The sequence below is a fragment of the Podospora pseudopauciseta genome, chromosome 1, assembly GCF_035222475.1.
Source record: "Podospora pseudopauciseta strain CBS 411.78 chromosome 1, whole genome shotgun sequence".
In the NCBI taxonomy this organism is placed as follows: domain Eukaryota; kingdom Fungi; phylum Ascomycota; class Sordariomycetes; order Sordariales; family Podosporaceae; genus Podospora; species Podospora pseudopauciseta.
In genome coordinates, this window is record NC_085892.1 from 5324925 (window position 1) to 5343314 (window position 18390).

The 18390-nt window shown below is 52.9% G+C and overlaps 9 protein-coding genes across 9 annotated transcripts; 5 read left to right on the forward strand and 4 right to left on the reverse strand.

The window, feature by feature from the left end:
• Positions 1-423: 423 nt before the first annotated feature.
• On the forward strand, positions 424-1525 carry QC763_0017170 (uncharacterized protein; the record flags this gene model as incomplete). The annotated part of the gene is made up of 3 exons (XM_062905340.1): positions 424-489; positions 609-755; positions 1472-1525. The coding sequence occupies 3 exons, from the start codon at positions 424-426 to the stop codon at positions 1523-1525; spliced, it is 267 nt and encodes an 88-aa protein (XP_062771068.1).
• A 288-nt stretch (positions 1526-1813) lies between these two features.
• Positions 1814-2851, forward strand: QC763_114657 (uncharacterized protein; the record flags this gene model as incomplete). Its single annotated transcript, XM_062908043.1, has 3 exons — positions 1814-2137; positions 2168-2295; positions 2370-2851. 3 exons carry the CDS (start codon positions 1814-1816, stop codon positions 2497-2499), a joined length of 582 nt encoding a protein of 193 aa, XP_062771069.1. The 3' UTR covers positions 2500-2851.
• A 97-nt stretch (positions 2852-2948) lies between these two features.
• Positions 2949-7345, reverse strand: QC763_114670 (uncharacterized protein). Its single transcript, XM_062908045.1, has 4 exons — positions 6755-7345; positions 5818-6688; positions 4544-5755; positions 2949-4431 (listed from the first exon to the last, which is right to left on the reverse strand). The coding sequence occupies exons 1-3, from the start codon at positions 6926-6928 to the stop codon at positions 5283-5285; spliced, it is 1518 nt and encodes a 505-aa protein (XP_062771070.1). The 5' UTR covers positions 6929-7345; the 3' UTR covers positions 2949-4431; positions 4544-5282.
• QC763_114660 (uncharacterized protein) lies at positions 3061-5406 on the forward strand. The gene is made up of 2 exons (XM_062908044.1): positions 3061-3779; positions 3838-5406. Exons 1-2 carry the CDS (start codon positions 3614-3616, stop codon positions 4953-4955), a joined length of 1284 nt encoding a protein of 427 aa, XP_062771071.1. The 5' UTR covers positions 3061-3613; the 3' UTR covers positions 4956-5406.
• Positions 7346-7947: 602 nt separating the features above from the next.
• QC763_114680 (uncharacterized protein) lies at positions 7948-8718 on the forward strand (the record flags this gene model as incomplete). The annotated part of the gene is made up of 1 exon (XM_062908046.1): positions 7948-8718. The coding sequence occupies one exon, from the start codon at positions 7948-7950 to the stop codon at positions 8716-8718; it is 771 nt and encodes a 256-aa protein (XP_062771072.1).
• A 289-nt stretch (positions 8719-9007) lies between these two features.
• Positions 9008-10030, reverse strand: QC763_114690 (uncharacterized protein). The gene is made up of 2 exons (XM_062908047.1): positions 9481-10030; positions 9008-9421 (listed from the first exon to the last, which is right to left on the reverse strand). Exons 1-2 carry the CDS (start codon positions 9859-9861, stop codon positions 9335-9337), a joined length of 468 nt encoding a protein of 155 aa, XP_062771073.1. The 5' UTR covers positions 9862-10030; the 3' UTR covers positions 9008-9334.
• A 345-nt stretch (positions 10031-10375) lies between these two features.
• Positions 10376-12899, reverse strand: QC763_114700 (uncharacterized protein). Its single transcript, XM_062908048.1, has 2 exons — positions 12489-12899; positions 10376-12428 (listed from the first exon to the last, which is right to left on the reverse strand). Exons 1-2 carry the CDS (start codon positions 12651-12653, stop codon positions 10545-10547), a joined length of 2049 nt encoding a protein of 682 aa, XP_062771074.1. The 5' UTR covers positions 12654-12899; the 3' UTR covers positions 10376-10544.
• Positions 12900-13037: 138 nt separating this feature from the next.
• QC763_114705 (uncharacterized protein) lies at positions 13038-14037 on the forward strand. The gene is made up of 2 exons (XM_062908049.1): positions 13038-13624; positions 13683-14037. Exons 1-2 carry the CDS (start codon positions 13326-13328, stop codon positions 13975-13977), a joined length of 594 nt encoding a protein of 197 aa, XP_062771075.1. The 5' UTR covers positions 13038-13325; the 3' UTR covers positions 13978-14037.
• Positions 14038-14111: 74 nt separating this feature from the next.
• och1 (alpha-1,6-mannosyltransferase Och1) lies at positions 14112-16707 on the reverse strand. Its single transcript, XM_062908050.1, has 3 exons — positions 15747-16707; positions 14510-15618; positions 14112-14446 (listed from the first exon to the last, which is right to left on the reverse strand). Exons 2-3 carry the CDS (start codon positions 15597-15599, stop codon positions 14403-14405), a joined length of 1134 nt encoding a protein of 377 aa, XP_062771076.1. The 5' UTR covers positions 15600-15618; positions 15747-16707; the 3' UTR covers positions 14112-14402.
• Positions 16708-18390: the final 1683 nt, after the last annotated feature.

Sequence of the window (18390 nt, forward strand, 5' to 3'; positions counted from 1 at the left end):
GCCACCAGTGGGGTACGGGCCTTCCTCCTCCGTCAACCAGATTATGTCCGGAGGCAGGAGTATATGGTAATAATTGGAATTCGAACTGGGCTTCCGGGGGAAAGAAGTTTAGAAAAATTTCAAAAAGCTTGTCGCCACTGCAGACCGCTTGTTCTAGGATGTTCCCTAACCCACGCAATCTTCAACACTGTTGCCTCTTTGTTGCTTTTTCCTAGACCACATACTTCTTTCAGCTTGTATGGATGCCATCAGGAGCAACATCAACCATCTGACATGGCGGTCCCCTCAAAAATGTGCCAATATCATGGAGAGATGTCAACCAGCTGACCAGTGCTTACGCCATCTACAGTCTTATATCAGAGACCTCCGGCATAATGATTGGGCCACGGTGACAAATCACCGTCCGACAACCAAAACCTCCATATGTTTGAGCCAGTCGGACGGCAACCTACATTGAACCCCGCCCCAGTGACCAGGAAACGCTATAGGGTATCCCGTCCCGCCGACCCAATCGTGTACGTTCCTGCGTGCTCCTCCTGTTCTCTGCATGAGCCCTCGAGCTGATGGTCATTGTGCGATGAATTGCTTGGCAGAATTCGACATGATAGGGTATATCTAATCACCGACGTCCAACTCCACCAACCGGCCTTTCATACGACAAAGGCGCTGAAACAGAGCTATATATGGGTCCCACAAGGGACGTTCCCGGCTCCGTTAGCCGGTCTCCGCCCGGGAGCAACCAAATTGAGATCGCCGTACGTTAATCGCCGGTAATCGCCCTAAAGCCCTAGTCCCGACGACCCCTGGTGAAGATCATCAGCTTGGCAAACCGGGGAGGAATTCCCCAAGTGGAGAGCGGAGCACAGATGCAAGAGGATGCGTTGTGGGCACTCGGCCGGTGGTCCAAATGCATTTATGCGGTCTGTGAGGTAGTGTTTCATGCGTTGACACAACTTTCCAGATCCCCATGGAGACACGAAGACTGTTCTAGGTGTCCAGTGATACCAACAAGGCCTCAAAAAAGCAGCTTTGCTGACACCAGTACCGACCTCGCTTTCAAAGATGGCTCCAGCTTCCCTTGGGTTTAGTGACCTCTACCATCGCCTACATACTACCAACAATGCGAAGCCGAGAATGATAATCACTAACGTTACCAAGTTTGGTGACAGGTTCTGGACAGCATAGGAGCCTTGCAGCCTACCTGAGAAGCAAGACAATGATCTGCGTCCAAGGCTTCGTAGCCCAGAGCTGTTTTCGGTCTCGTGCTGAAGGGATGGGGTCCCTGCGCTTCATATCATTGCCTTTGCCTGTATGTCTGGATGCAAACTGACTAGCCCGCGAAACCGATGCATGGGATGGGAACGCCGATGATAGCCTGACGGGCGGGATCTCCATTGTGCGAAGTTGTGAGGTGAACCCAACGGCAGGGAAGAGCGAGGAAAAAACGCTTACCAAAGTCTTTAGTTGCCAGTACATCAATGCTTCTGACCTTGCTCACCCTTTGAACTCTGAGATTTTGACCTGAATCCTGGGCTTCGAATTTCTGCCATGGACTCGATGAACAACCTTGCTCAATACCCGCTTCATGGACAACAGCCGGGTGACGATATGGATACACGAAGCCATGATACTTTGACCGCACCCAGCCCTTTTAACAACCTCCTTCCTGGATCCATGGAACAAGAGGCCTATGGCTTGCCCGAAGTCGAATTCTCAGCACCCCCCTGGAGGGGATACCAGGAGCCTTATGGCTTGGACAACAATATTATCGAGGTACAGCCATTAGGAGTTACCGACCCTTGGCACCCCAGATATGCTTACCCCATATTCATGCGAACCATCGATGCAAGTCAGCCAGGAACCGGCTCAGTTTTTGTCACCTGCCTCTAGTAATCCCGAAGTTGCACAGCATCAGTCCCTTGAACAGGGCCAAGATCAAGTGCTTCGATGGAAGCCACCGTCAACCCTCTGTTCGCCAGCGAGGAAGAAGAACAGCGTCTCGCGAACCCTTAGTCCGTCGTCGCCTCCAGAAGCAACCCCCGCCGAAACACAAGACCAGCAAGAGAAAGCCCAGGCTCACCGCCGCAAAATCAAGACTCAATCAAGACTGAAGGCAAAAACAACCTGGCAAAATCTTGTGTCGGAATCCGCTGCTTTACAGAATTAGAATGCAGACCTTGCTGCCCAGTTCAGGTCGCTGGGGGAGCAGATTCTTGGGCTGAGGAACCAACTGCTGGTTCATGCGCGCTGTAATGGGAGCATCGCCGAGTGTTTAACGCAAACTGCAGACAAGATGTGAGTTAAATGATCTTTTCTTAGACTATGGCTGGAGCTGCTCGAGATACTAACTTGAACGTGAACGTATGTAGAGTTGCAACGGCTGAACAGCAATTTCAGCACAGCAGGAGTTGTCAAACTTGTTCCGTCCCTACTGTATCGGCGGAGACGACCGCAGCGTTTGTTGCTAACGAGGAGGAAGCTTATCAGGACGAAGCTTGACGACCTTTTCGACGAAGCACGAGATTGCGATGATATGTTTTCCACCACAATAATATACGAGGTGTTGGTTAGGGGTAGGTGTACTGGAAAGCTGGCTGCTAGGTCCAAAAAATGATACCCCCGAAAGCGATTGGATGTTAGAATGGTGTTTTTGGGAAGCATGTTGAAGGCTTTTCTCGGGATTGTTTGCTTTTTGTTAGGGGTTCTTCGGTATAACACGCTTTGTTTGGGTTTTTCTCATTGGCTGTGAGCGCTTCGACGGCTCGAGTCTTGCGCTGGGTCTTTCAAGATGATAAAACTTCTATAAACTCATGCAAAAATTTCTCGGACCACAGATTAACCATAACCTGAGGCATCTGCTCCGTTTGAAGGTGATATCCAAAACATGATGGTATCACCAAGACAGAAGAGGCCGCCAAGGTATTTACAGCTGTGCAGCCCTGCAAAATGGTGGATTTCAAGTGACTATTTAGCGCCTCGGTTCCATTTTTATCAAGCCCAGGTCCTCAGCCGGCCGCCGTGTGACTCAGCCCGGGGTATTGAGCAAACACTAAGCACCACTAAGAATTGTTGTTGATCTACGACGACGAGCCTGAAGAACTGGGCTGTGGCGCGTACTCCCTTGCTGTCAAGGGCATGATAAATGCGACGCAACTGTCAAACGCAGTTATAACTTGGCCTTCATCCCTTTTTAAAGCTGTGCCATACCGCCTCTTGTTTGATCCAAACGTGGTTGGTTTTCCGTTTGCCAATCGTCGAGGTCATATTTCGAAGAAAGCCAAGTCGCTCCTTCCTCTCCCTCTCTCTTGTCATCTCGCATATCTTCTAGCCCGGGTTGCTCTTGCTCAAAACTTGTTATCGGAATTTAAACCGCCCCAACTGTTGCATTTGAAATCGATTTTTTTATTAAAAAGAAACAGGCAAATTCCCCCCACCAGGAGACAACAGCTGGCGTAAAAGCGGAAAGTCAGCAGAAGAGGTCACCTTCCTCCCCCCTCCCCCACCACCAAGTGAGCCTCTCAACCCCACTCACAACAACCACAACATTCAACACTCAACAACAACAACAATAATAACCACCACTGAATACGGCGTGTCGTCAACAACAGCCAATATGGAAAAGCAACGACCCGTTATCGAACTCGACGGGAGGACAGGTGAAGGAGGTGGCCAGCTGGTGCGCATAGCATGTGCCCTCGCCGCCGTCGCCACCGTCCCAATCCGCATAACACATGTCCGTGGGAATCGTGAAGGCCCTCGGGGAGGTGCCAAAGGCGGAGGTTAGTTTCTTGTTTTCCTCCCCTCATCACTGCCCTTTGACTAACAAACTCCCCGTAGGTCTCAAATCCCAACACGTCACCGCCATCGAATATCTCGCCACAGCAACCAACGCCGAAGTCGACGGACTCTCCGTCGGCTCTCACACCCTCGATTTCCGCCCTCGCCTCAAGTCCTCCTCCCTCAAATCCCGCACCATCAAGATCGAAGCCGACTCCCCCGCCGCTTCGACCCTCCTCATCTTCCAGGCCATCTTTCCCTTCCTTCTATTTTCTGGCAGCAGCGACAAGGTCGACGAGCCAATAACGCTCGAACTCTCGGGCGGAACCAACGTCTCCTTCTCCCTCAGCTACGAGTATCTCGACCAAGTCCTCTTACCAACCCTCGAAAACGCCTTTGGCATCGTCGTGCAGCGGAAGCTGATTTCCCGCGGGTGGAGTCTGGGTAAAGCATCACGGGGAAAGTGCTCGTTTCAGTTCAACCCTCTTAGGGCAGGAGAGACGTTAACGTTCAAGGACAATGGGTTGGGCGAGATTTACGGCGGTGGTCCGGGGGATGTCGATCTCGAAGCTATTGACGTGTCGATGATCGTCCCCTTTGCCATGCAAGAGTCCATGATGCAGGCACTCGTGACAGACTTGGAGGAGATGTTTCCTGATGTGGAGGTCAATTTCAAGGTGACGGAGGATTCGGGGCAGGACTCGAGGATATACGTCCTGCTGGTAGGAAGGTCGGGCGAGCTAAGGTGGGGGAGGGATATGCTCACTTCGACGCCGAAGAAGACAAAGACTAAGGTGTCGGCGATGAGCTCGGAGTCGTTGAGTCAGAGTTTGTCGAGGAAGTTGTGCAAGGAACTGTTTGACGAAGTTTCTGCGGGGGGCGTGGTGGATGAGTTTTTGCAGGACCAGCTGGCGATTTTCCAGGCTTTGGCTGAGGGAAAGACGTCGTTCCCGCGGACTCATGATGAGAATGGCGAGTTGGAGCAGGCCATGAACAAGCTCAGCCTGGATGAGAAGTTACAGAAGGATAAGACTATCATTCCGTTTGGAGAGGGGAGTTTGCATGCCAAGACAGCCAGGTGGGTGACGGCGGAGCTGTTGCCTGAGGTCAAGTGGTACAACAAGGGGAGGATATGCCATGGTGTTGGTATGCAGATGGAGAAGGTGTCAACGCGGTAAAGAGGCATACCTGAATGCACTGTTGTCGTGGCCATTTGTGGTGGCTATAAGGCAGCGGTAGTAGCAGTGGAACAACCACATTGGTTTGAACCAGCATTAGCTTTTCGGGGAATCTCATGGTCTGCGAATTAGTTATTTGACACCACACAGATACTAATCTGAACGAAATCTCTTGGCATCTGTGATGTCTCAAAAAGGATTTCGAGGTTTCTCTGAAACTGATTAGTGCCGAGGCGCATGTGTTGGAAGTAAAGCCGTCATTCAATGGTGATTGATGGATCATCGAGGTTGGGTTCATAGGCTATATTGGCTTTTACTTTACTGTGTTCAAGGCCTGTGCCGTTCATAGGCCTCGGCCTCCTTTTGCTTCCTCTCCACGAGCTCGATGACCTCTTGGCTGTAGAGGTCCTCGAGAGACTTGTCGCCCAAAAGCACCTCTTTCTGATGCCTGACAGCCTCCTCCTTGGTCATGCAGACCAAATCACGGAGCCTGAGGTTGGAAGACTTTTGCTCGGCTTTGCCCTCGCCGATGCGGACGAGGGTGGTGGTGGCGGGCTTCCTCCACCGGATGAGCATGAGCTTTGTGGGGACGCCGGTCACGGCACTTCTACCTCTGAAGGCCTCTTCGACCAAGAAGGCGATGTCTCCGGGTGTGATGGGCACCTTGAGACCGACGCAGACGTCGGTGCGGCCTCCTTCGATCATGCGCACCACCTTCTCCTCGCTGGCCTGGACGTAGGCAAGGATGGCCTCGTACATCTTGTCGCGGGCCTTGGCGGGTTGGTAGTCCATTGGGTAGCCTGAGAGGTTGTTAGCGTGTGTCGGTTTCAGCGAGGGGTAGAGACAGTGAAAATCAGCTTACCGGTGATCTTCAAAATGACATGATTCGCAGCCACATATCCAAAAACCGCCGGCATAGTTCCCAACACGGGCAGAATCCTCACCCTAAAATCCGGCAGCGCACCCAAATCCCCGACATCCCCCTTCTTGAACTCCTCCTCCGACAGCGGCAAAAGCGCCGCCTTGCCCTCGCCCATCTTCTCGGTCGAGTACACCACCGGAATCCCGCTCGTGACCCCCAAAAGCTTCAGCTTCCTCCTCGTCGCCCTGGAAAGCCCATCCTCGAAACTCGCCCCGATATCCCCCACCATCACCCTGGTGGGATCGCTCTTCGTGCCCGCCCCCATGGCCGAAATCACAGGCAGCCCATTGTCGTGACAGTACTTGAGCAGCTCGACCTTGCTCTCAATGTTGTCAATTGCATCAATCACAAAATCCGGCCTCTGCCCGCCTTCCCAATCCCCGAGTAGATCCCCCGCCACCGACCCATCAAACTTTTGAAGCCTCAGATCAAACTTTATCCACGGTGTTATGGCGCACAACCTGCGCTGGAGACACTGGACTTTGGGGAGACCGACGTCTGCGAGGGTGGCGACGGCGTGACGGTTGAGAGAGGAGAGGGTGACTTGGTCAAAGTCGATGAGGCGGATTTTGCTCACGCCGGAGCGGGAGAGGGCGGCGCAGGCGTGAGAGCCAACGCCGCCGCAGCCGACGATGATCACGAAGGCATTGCGGAGTTTGGAGAGGCCTTGGTCGGAGAGGAAGACGCGGTTGCGGGCGAGCTGCTCGAGGATGAGTTCGTCGTCGAAGTCGCCTGCTTGGGCGCGCTGGGCGAGGAGGAAGTTGTGTTCGTCTTCTTTGTCGGGTTTGGGGAGGGGGCCGACGCGGGTGAGCTAGGGGGAGGGGGATGTTAGCGGTTTTTGGGTGTGGGAGAGGGCCAGGGGGGGAGGGTGGTTTACTTTTTGGACGCCGGATTCGTCGTCGCCTGGGTTGGGAATGGACTGCTTTAAGCGGTTGAGCCGTGAGTCTTTTTGGAGTCGTTGGTAGCTAAGGATTGCGCCGGCGGCGACGGCTGCGGAGACGACGGCTGTTGCGGCTAGTTGCACCTTGTTGTTGCTGGTGAGGGATGACATTGTGGATGTGGGAGAAGAGTAATTTGATGGGGTATCACGTTGGTTAGATGTTCATTGCATCATTTCCTCGTATATATGGTAGAAAGCGAGACGAAGGTGCGCAGCGCTTGGATATTGGCCCGAAATACTTTGGTATGCTGTCGCAAAACTCGACTTTTTGGCCGCAAAAAAGTGATCCAAACTGTCTCCAGTTGGGTTTCGTCATTGGCGTTGAGACAGGGGTCTAAGCCTTAGTTGCCTGCCGGATGTCTGTGAGCTGATAGCCAAGCGACACTATCCCTACCTGGGTTAGAGGCGATCTTAAGCTCCAGCATTCTGGCCCCCTGTTGACGCTGTTGGTGTTGGTGTCTTTTCCAACGTCCAACTGCATCCTTTCACAGTTGATCAAAACCTCAATAAACTCACTCTGAACTTTTTTTTGTCTCGAATTTCCCGGTTGCGATGTTTAGAATCCTGGGCCCGAACAACGATATGAGGCTTCTCGCATTCGGGATTTGAACTCCTACAAGAGACAACACACAGTTTTCACAAGGGTCTTCTTGCTCGCAATCGCATTCGGTTCGCCTCATGTGGAGCGATGGAACCTCCAGAACTGACCTCCAACATGGAACCCCGCGTTGCCGTTCACCGCAGACGATTCAAAGCCAACGATTACTGTTGGCTGTCACATGCAGCTCTAGATCCAACCGTCTCAAGAAACTGAACAGACTACAATCGTGCATATGCAGGAGAGGGCTTCTGAAGCTTCGGCCACCAATCGACCCGGGGAGGTATGCTTAAGGGTCAGTTCATCAGTGATAGGGTCCAATTGGAGAGCCTCCATAACCATCCATGCCTATCCCCGCAAATGCAACCCAGCATGCGATGAAGAAGGGTCATGGTGGACCAGATTCCCCTGAGCAAAGTCAGCTGAGCCAAGGGGCTGTTCTACATACATATAAGAAGGGACCTATCTTGCTTTCGCAGGTAGATTTTACCAGATAACAATTGCATCACTATCCTCAATCTCACCCAACAAAATGGCCAAGACAGTCCTCATCACCGGTGCCGCTGGCGGTCTCGGAAAGGCAATCGCTGATGCTTTCCTCGCCGCCGGTGCCAATGTTGCCGTGTGCGACGTCAACCCTCAACGAATCACGGCTGTCGAAGAGGAATGGACCAAGTCCTATGACGACAAATTCCTCGCTCAACAAGCCGACGTAACAGACGAGGCCGCTGTCCAAAGTCTTGTCGATGCCACTGTCTCCAAATTCGACCGCCTGGACGTTTTAATCAACAACGCCGGCGTCATGGATGACTTCTCTCCCGTTGGCGCATGCTCCAAGGAGACATGGGACCGTGTCCTCAACATCAACCTCAACGGGCCATACACCACCTCCAAGGTCGCCATCGCCCAGTTCGAGAAGCAAGATCCCGTCGGTGGCATCATCATCAACATGGGCTCCAACGCCAGCATCCATGGATTCAAGGCTGGAGCGGCTTACACAGTATCCAAGGCTGGTGTCATGGCGTTGACCAAGAACACGGCCGGCTTCTACGGGCCAAAGGGTATCTACAGCATCGCATTGCTTCTGGGCGGCATGAACACCAACATTACTGATGCCTTCGCTAAGGGCATGCACATGGAGGCGTTCCAAGCCATCTCTGCTTCTCAGTCGCCTGTGGGTCTCGAGAAAATGGTGCCTATTGAGAGCGTGGCCAAGTATTGCGTGTTTTTGTCGGAGAAGGATATTGCGACGAGCGCAAATGGGTCTTGCGTTGTGTTTAACAACAACTGGCCCGAGGCGTAAATGCGGGGTGCAAGGGAGTGCTGCGAGGAAAAGGCAAAAGTAAACAAAGCGTGTAATTGGATGATACCTTGTTGATAGCACATGAATGACATGAGCATTATGACACAATTTTCAAACTGGGAGACGGATTGCATGAAGGAGTTTATCAGTGTTTCTCAATGAACAATCCTGTCTTTATGGAGCTTTTGTTTTTACTGATTCCACACGAGAAACGACTGTCCATGGCGTAGTGAAGGGAGTCCCTGTCCACCTTGCGTCACCTTCATCCCAGCACATGACGAATGTGGATCAAGGGAAAGCTAAAATTGTTGTAAGGATACTGTTTGTCATTTGCATCATCGGTAAGGGGTGCTAACCAAGGCAGACTAACCTACAAAAACGAGAAGACTCAGCATTCCAGCAAAAGAAAAATACAAATCAGGTGGGTTTACAACAGGAAGCCCAGCAAGAAAACAAGTGCCAGTGCACTGAGACATATCAGAGAAACCCCAGATTCCATCCACCCGTTTCCTTCATACGCTCATAGATTGTCGTAAAATCCACCCCGTCAAAGTTGTCGGTATTGTCCCAGAGAGAACTTTGTCTGAATGCCGACTGTGAATACCAATGAAGGCATCTACAAGTAAGAGTAAGGCAAACAGTAAGGGCTCTTGTTGGCCAAGTTGAACTCGCACCTCTCCCTCTTGCCGCAGGAGCCGCCATACTGTTATCGTAATGTCAGCCATGCTCCATCGCTATTATCGTTGTCATGAGCAAACTTACCACCCACTCCCCCAAAACGTTGCACACCTTCCACCCGCTCCCCTTGCTCTCGGACCACTCGCAGGCGTAGCTGCCAGGCTTGCACTTGAACCCCTGGGGGAGAGGGGCGGGCTTGTTGCTGTTGCCCTTGCCCCAGCCCTTGCCCTTGCCCTTGCCGAAGGGGAGGATCTCGATGGTGGGGTCGATGATGGAGATCTCGACAATGTCCTGGCCCTTGCCGCCCTTGCCCTTGCCGACGACGAGGGGGGAGACCTCCTCGAGGGTCCAGTCGAGGTCCTCCCAGTCGGGCCAGTCGGGCCAGTCAGCCTGGGCGGCGGCCATCTCGGCGACGGCGACGGAGAGGGTGGCGGCGAGGGCGGCGGCGAGGGAGGTGACCTTCATATTGAAGAGAGCTAAAGGATTGGGTTGTTAAGGGAGTGCGTTTAGGCTGGTTGGCTTTGGGAGGAATGAGCTGATGACCGAGGTGATGATGAGGATGGTGGTGAGGAAAAGAAAATGAGGTGCTCAACGGGAGAGATGGCGAGTTTTTTATAACTTTCAAGTCCCTATAATTCTCACATGCACAGAACATTATTTTTTTTTTCTCTTCTTTGCTCGTCATAACAAATAATAGAGCAATCTGAGGTAGCGGTGTTGGTGCCATGGCAGAGGAGGAATGTCAAGAATGCTCGTTCCTGGCTGGATGTCTCGCTTACCCCTGAATATCTTCAACTACCTTGGCTGACCGACCACTACCGACAATTCTGTTGCGTTCCTGACTGAATCACTTTTACATCATTCAGATCTAATCGTCAGGTAGAGGTCCTCGTGCAAGAGGCTGTATCTAGCTGGAAACGTGAAAGACAACAGCTGAACAGGACAAAAGGCCCGATTTACCCAGATTTTTCACCATTGAGTTCTCAAGTGATTAAGTCATGAGTGTATTTCCAAAACATGGCGGGCATCATGTCCCGATACGAGCCACTAGCCGAGTTCAAAAGTCTAGATCTCTCTGGGCGGGTTGTGCTCTGAAACGCCATCCATGCCAGATCGGATCGCCGGGACATCCCATTCTTCCCCGCCCATCATTGTTGTTGCTTCCTCTCCCCCGCCTCCAGCAACCACCTCTTCGCCATATCCCTCAACTTGAACTTCTGAATCTTCCCACTCGCTGTCTTGGGGTATTCCCTCACAAACCAAACATGCTTCGGCACCAAATGCGCGCTCAGCCGACTCCTCACCCACTCCCTCACCATTTCCGCAGTCAACACCTTCTTGCCCTCCTCCCCAACATCCTTATCACTCTCCATCCCTTCCGTCTCCACCCCGACCCCCTCATGCGCAATCACAAACGCGCCCACGCTCTCCCCGTGCCTGTCACACGGCACCCCAACCACGCTTACCTCGGCCACGTACTCATGCTGAAACAAACAGTTCTCAATCTCCAGCGGATGGATATTCTCCCCTCCCCTGATGATCAGATCCTTGATCCTCCCTGTGATAGCCACATAGCCCTCCTCATCCATACTCGCCTCATCCCCGCTGTACATCCAGACCCTCTCCTGTCCATCCTCATCCCGTTCCGCCACCCTCACCTCGTTCGTCCTCCCCTCGTCCCCCCAGTACCCCTTCATAACCAAATACCCCGCCGCTGCCAACTCCCCCTTCTCCCCAATCGGCAATATCCTCCCCTTATTCTCCGGGTCAACAATCTTGACCGTCGTATGCGGCATCGCCCTGCCCACCGTGCTCGTCCTCTTCTCGAACGGATCATCAGGCGTAGTCATGCAGCTCACCGGGCTCGTCTCCGTCATCCCATAGCAAATCACCAGGTCCTCCAACCCAAAAGTGTCGTAAATCTTGTGCATCAAACTCTGCGGCACCGAACTCCCCGCCGCGATCCCCTTTTTCAGCGACGGGAACGCCTTCTCGCCCTCCTGTAAGTTCTCGTAGACGGGCCGTAGATAATTCTTCCGATGTTTCGGGTTGGCGAGCTCCTCAAACATGGACACAAACATTGTTGCCACCCCGTACAGACCCGTGGCTTTTTCCTTGTGGGCCATGACGATCGTGGCGGCTGGGTCAAATGCCGGGGAGGGGAACATGATTTCTGCTCCCGTGGTCGCGCAGGCCATGTACCCCAGGATGCAGCCGAAGCAGTGGAACAAGGGAGGGGGACAGATGATTCGATCCGAGGGGTCGAGACCCATGCGCTGGGCGATGAGGTGGCCGTTGTTGAGGATGTTTTCGTGGGTGAGCATCGCTGCTTTGGGGTGGGAGGTGGTGCCCGAGGTGAATTGGATGTTGATTGTTTCTGACGGGGAAAGGGGAGAGTCGGGGATGATGGGGTCGATGTGTTTCGCGTCGTGGAGCCATATGGTGTCGAAGGGGGTGAGGGATAGGTACTCCGAGATCTTTGGGGGGCTGGGGAAGTGTGTTTTTGAGTTGTCCACGACGATTACTTTTTCGAGGCTTTTCACTGTTGGGCTTTTGATGGTGCCTGTGGTGAGGTCTGGGACGATGGTCTTGAGTAAGGGTATGTTACTTCTTCCTTGACCGGGCTTGTATGCGAGGTCTGTCATGGCGTTGATGATGAGGAGTTTGACCTCGAGATGGTTTAGGGCGGCTGTGACTTGCTCGGCGTTGAACTGAGGGTTCAGCGGGACGAGAATAGCGCCTAATTTATAGACTGCATAGGTGAGGGCAGCAAACTCCCAGCAGTTTCCCAGGCTGACAGCAACTCTGTCGCCTTTCTGGACTCCTTGCGCTCGCAACGAATGTGCGAGGATGTTGGAGATGGAGTCAAGTTCTCGGTAGGTGAGGGTGCGCGGGTTCCAGTGGACTTCATAGCCCAGCAAGGACTTGTTCACGTTGCGAATGGCAGGCACACTGGTCACTGCCCTGTGGTCGGCGTATTTCTCCGCTATGGTATTGAAGTGTTCGGGGATGGTCACTCCCAGTAATGGAGCCTGATCGTGAGATCTCGGATTAGCAGACGGAACATCTTGGTCAAGGGAAATGCGACTTACATGACGATGCCCTTCACTGATGCTCCTTGTCAAACCACTGCTTCTCCGCACACCCAACTTTCCAACGCCTAGCCATCTCGTCTTGATGCGACTGCAAGGCAGGCTCGCACGCCTTCGCATCAGCACCAGAGCCGTTTGAGTCTCTGGCACCAACTGGAATCTCATCGCGCTCTCTCCCACAGAATCCGGCCGAGGCAATAGAAGAGCCAGAAAGTCAAATATTTGGTAAAATAAAGTATATTTGCTTCGGTGATTCAACCAAGTACTCGAAAGTGTGCTCAAGGAGGTCTGTAACAAAGCAAGTTGCAAGAATACACCCACCCCCCCTCACGGCCATGGTGTTCTCTTTTGCCTCGGGGTAGGTAGACAGACGAGCTGCCGATCACCAAAGCCTGTCTGGGAAGGTAACCAAGATTCCCCCTCACTCACCCTGCCCGTTGGACGTCCCCCCTGGAAATGCGGGGTACAGTCGCCTCATCGATCATCCACCCGTGCCACCCCAACCAGCCGCTTCCAGTTGTTTGTTGAATGGGATGGAGGGTGTGGGATCCAAGCGATGGTGTATACCCTGACAATCAGTTTGCCTCTGGTTATCTTGATGCGACGGGTTTGGAGATACCGTCCAGATGGAAAGCGGCGCTTAAAATGGGGGTTTCTTTCTGTTGGTAATGAGGGAGATAGATAGATAACGAGCTCCACACTGGGGATTTACACACCCTTTGACTGCTATTCACCAAGGTTCTTTGATAGTCTCTACCTTGTCAATTCTCCCTCCCAGACTCTCACTTTACATTTGCTTTCAATATCATTTTCCCAAGTCTTCCTCAGTCTCGCAACATGTCCACCACCACATCTAACAACCCCAACCCAAACCCCAACACCCCCGCAGCGCCTAGTGGGCCCGGCTCCACCAAAATCGCGGGGAAGCTGGAGTTGCTGTCCCGGCAGAATCGCTCCCAACCGCCGCTATCGTCATCATCATCAGCCCGCTCCTCCCCCTTCCCAACCCACCTCGGCCTCTTCGCCTACGGCACATTAACCATCGATGCGGTGATGCACACCCTGCTAGACCGGGTGCCGCCGTCAACGCTGACTTCAGCGCCCGGGTGGAGAGCAGCTGGCTTGCCGGATTTACCGTACTTCTTCCCCCTTGTCTTCCCCTGGGTTGAGGGTTGTGTCCTAACAAAGAGACAGATACCCAGGGCTTGTCGCCGACCCGACAAGTGTGGCACCAGGGAGGGCCTACAACGACCTCACAAAGCGAGAATGGGCCATTTTGGACTCTTTTGAGAATCCAAAATACGACGTCGTGCGGGTCACTCTTGCCAGTGGCGCTGAAGCGCTGGCCTATATCTGGCCTGCTGATCCCCCTGCACTGACGACCACTTGGACGGTTGACTTCATCGATACTGAAGGCATGGAAGACTACCTAGCCATGTGTGTGGAATTCAGGCAGGACTGGGAGAGCCAGAGGTCAAAGACTTCCTGATCCTGTCAGAGTTAGATGTTCAACAACGCTATCAACAGCGGTCTATTGCGTCTCCGTCGTCTAGATCGCTAGACAGATAAGAGACAGGTTAGCCCAAAAGAGCCCCCTGTTTAACCTGGCGGTGTACGTTTTCCTCCCCCCTCCAAAATGGGCCACGGTAGACTGCAAGTCTAACCGTCGGATTCCATGAGTGTTATGTACATCCCTTTTGCGTACAGCATGTCACGTTCGTCCACCCCCGTAGCCTTTTGTACACTCTATCCCCGCCCATCTTCCTTGAAATTTCAAGACCCCAGAACTAAGCTGGGTATGCAGCGTAGAAACACAAACGCCAGCCCATGCAGTAAAGTAGATTAAAAAGGAATTATGTCTCGTTCCAAGAAAAGTGAAGTTCATAATGATGCTGTGCACGATGGATGTAGCCATCATTGCTCGCCAATGTGACGCTCGCTCTCAGGTTTCCATGTGCCTGTGACATCATTTGTTAACTTCAGCCAAGACTTTGTTGAGGTTGCTAGAAAACATGACATACCCTCGAAATCGTGCTTCACAAACGCCATAGGATCGTCGTAATCTTTAGCGCCCATCTGTTGTACACCTGGTGAGAAGCTGGTGATGGGGAGCACGATGACATCTCCCACACGTCTTGCCGTCTCCATGCCAGTAAAATTCTTCCAGTCAATCAGGCCGACCGAATTCTCCATGTCGAAGTACCGCTCGTCGTTGAAGTACCCGAAGATAATATCCGTCCAAAGGGCTGGGCCAGTAAATTCAATAACATCCTTGTCGACAACATCTTTGAGCGAACCAGCTCTCTTCCTCTTCAGGACCTGTTCGGTAATGCGGGACACCACTTCTCTCAGCACAGGGTGACCGGGCTTGCTCTGGATGGTCCACTGGCAAAACTGAATTCTTCGGCTGTACCAATCCTTCCAATCCGGGCGATCCGGATCCGCCTCGATTCCAATAACCAATCCGATCTGGTCGCGCGGGACTGATTCGGGGACCCACTCGAGCGCGCTGCGGATTGCATACGTGTCGATGTCGGAATAGATACCTCCTCTGGCGAGCAGGATCAAGTAGCGGAAGAAATCGGCCTTGAGCACAGGAAGAGGAAGCGCCTCATACGCCTCCAGAACCTCGGGAACTGATCCGTAGAGGAGACGGAGCAGGTGCACAGCAACCTGATCGGTGATGACCTCGTGGATAAACCCTGGGTGCTGCTCCGTCCATGTCGCCTCCTGCTCGCGAAAGGTAAACTCTCCGTGCGCTGGTGTCCATTTCCACGTTTGCCAAATGTAAGCTGGGAATTTCGTCTCGACATCGTAGGGAAACTGGTAGGCGAGCTTCTCGTAAAGCGTCATTCTTGACATATCCTTCATCGGCTTCTGCTTCGGCGGGCCGCCCTGATGTCCGCCATTTTGTACCGCCTGGTCGTCGGCAGCTTTCTGCCCAGAAGACGCCGTTGTTTGCGATTCCTGCCTCGCGGCCTCTGCTCCGGGCTGTACTTTTGGATACTCGACAGCTGCCGCCGAGGCAGCCGGTGATGACGATCGTGTTGTGAGGAAGAGGACAGCGATGAAAAACACCGCGGCCACGAGGGCGCGGCGGAAGGTGAGCATGATGTCGAAACTGTCAAATCTAGCATCGCGTCAAACGAAAAATGTCAGTGTTGTTGTTCTCTCCGCATGGTGACATCAGTCTTCTTAGTGCAAACAGTTGTGCCTGCGTGGTGCTAAATAAAAGCTGCATCGGCGCCCGGTACATACCAAGTAGGTTGGAAAAATTAGACCATTGGGAGAGCTAGGGAATGGGCCAAAAATGAAGGGTCCTCCACAGAAACAACAAGTACACAATGAAGAAAGGGAAAACAGGAAGGGAGCGTAAAAGAGCGTGAAATACGAAGAAAGATGGCGTGGAGGACTGTCGGTGAATGTTGTGAATGTGGATTAGAATCCAAAGCCCCCTTTACTTTTTGAATTTAGTGGACAAGCTCGACGGCGTGACAGGGGTTTCTAGGCGGGGGTGGGAAAGTACGTGGGGCCATTGATCATACCTCACAGGCTTGGTTTTCCACGTTTGCAACCAAAGGGAGCTGGCCAACCATGGACTTTTAAGGAATGCAGTTGATGGCGATCGGTGCCAAGAAGATGCTGAGCCCGCGAGTATTGGGAGAGGATCGCTGGGGATCTGTCACTCGATACTAAATCTGGCCTGTAGGCTGGTTTCAAGATTCCTCATCCGGGCCTCAAGGGCGCACGGCGGCGGTCTACGGGCGGGAGTGCGAAGCAGGGCAGGCAGAGAGGCGACCGTTGACAGGCGGCCGGGCGCTGGCGGGATATCTGCCCCGAAACCAGTGTGCAGGCTGGACCCTGAAAACCGGCAACGCGAACGGACGACCGAATGAACAAAGCTGATCCGCCTGGTCTCTGCTTGATGGTCGCACAGAGGAAGTGGGATGAAAAGTTGAACTTGTTCCTTTCCAGGTTGCCTTTCTCAAACCTGGAGCAGGCAGGGTGATGACGTGTAGGGTTACTCTTGTTCTTTGCTTCAACTTGAGACACAAACTAGACGAGCTTTTTTTGGTATCCCGCGACAGAGACCGCGCCGATGGCGGGTGGTCAGCAAGGTGGTTTGAATGCTTCGGCCACCATGATCAGAAAACACCCTCTCAAAACCTTTCAGATAGTCGGAGAATCGTGGTCTCTTCTTTACGACCGGTCCCTAAATTTCATCAAAGAACAACAACTTCGACGAAGCCGGCCCATCCGGCCCCGCCGGTCAGCCCCAGTTATCTCAAGCGAGTGATGACGAAGTTCAGCAGAGTTGCAGGCCTGCAACATGCACAACTCATGCTGTGACACACGGAGCACTGCCGAATTGGAGGTTTGACCCGGGCACGGCTTCTGCTCAGATCCTCCCCGGTTTCTGCAAAACTGTTTGACCATCCTCCTCTTGAAGAGTGGTGCTATTCAGCACCACTTCCTCTGGCTGTCAAGATTCGGCAGGCAGATTGAGCCAAGACTCAACGGCGCCGACAATTTGGGTGCCCATTTCGGCAATCTCTTTGATGATCGCACCACGCTTGCGCAATCAAGTGTGGGTGGGTCCTCTGAACTTGAAACAAGTGACACTCCAAGACCTGCTGGAGATGGCAGCATGCCAAGCACTTGCTAAGCCTCTTCCCGAGAGAACATTATTATGATGTCTTCCACAGCTTCAGCAGTGAACGACAGGTTTGCTGTCAGAGACATTCCCATTTCGAAATCCCAAACGGCCAGTCACCATGGAGTTGGACAAGTTTCTCATGTCCAACAGTTCCAGGTTTCGGTCCCAAGATAGGGTCAAACTCAGACAAACAGTTGACCTGCCCGGTGTTTGGCCGACACATGACCTTTCCGCACACATTGGAAACGGCCGGTGTTATTTCCATCGTTTTCCTACATTGTTGTCTTTTTGGCCATACCCTACACAAGAAGTAACGGAGCACATGGGCAGATGAGGATGTAGAGGGGCAGGCGTTCTTTATTTATCTTGTAGAACGGCGATCACGGGTGCTTGCCGAGGAGAGCGTGGCATTGCGTGCATGAAAGCAAGATCCAATATCAAATCTTAGGGTCATGTTTCAAGGAAGCGAGCCACACCGACTCAGAGGCCTTCTTCCTACCGGACCGACTTCTCATCACTGAGTTAACCACGCTGCTTCATGCTCCAACAACTACAACTCTAAAGATGTTGCGAGGTCGAGAATTAGCAATCCGAGGGGGGGTTTATACTGTTGGGCATGTGGCCCGTGCTGCCACAGACAACAGCAACCCTTCAACTTTTGTCGAGGTTGGTCATCATTGATGTCAACGGAAGGTACATACTTGCCACCTCAAGGCACTGTGCTAGAGTACGCTTGCCCGGACAGAGGCCTACCTAGTGGAAGGCGATTGGATGGTTGATGTTGCTTCCGTCTCTGTCATCCTGTAAGGACTCGGAGCTTCAACGGAAGGCGCGTGGCTAAGGGACAAGACGCCAAAAGCACTTCTCCAGTTGCCGTCATTGGCCTCGGGCTGCTTGATGACAGTGCTGTGCTGGCAAAGCGACGGCAGAAGGGACCATTGACGAGACGCTTTGCAGGCAGCCCGGGTTGTATTGCTCCTTCTTTCTACGCTGTTTTCTCTTCTGCTGCTTGCACTCCGAAGCATGTAAACTCAACTTCCTACTGCGGAATTCCTTCCTCGTTGTATGATTCCGCACGCAGGTATGAGGTGAGTCGAAGCTGCCCCTTTTCAGTCCTTGAAAATGAACATTACCTGCCTGATAAGTCTTCGCTACTGCTTTGACAGTCCTCGGGTTCCTTCCTCGTCACATCTAGCATAGCAATCTGGTGGCAGCAGTTCGCGAAGGAGTGTCACTTGCCAAATG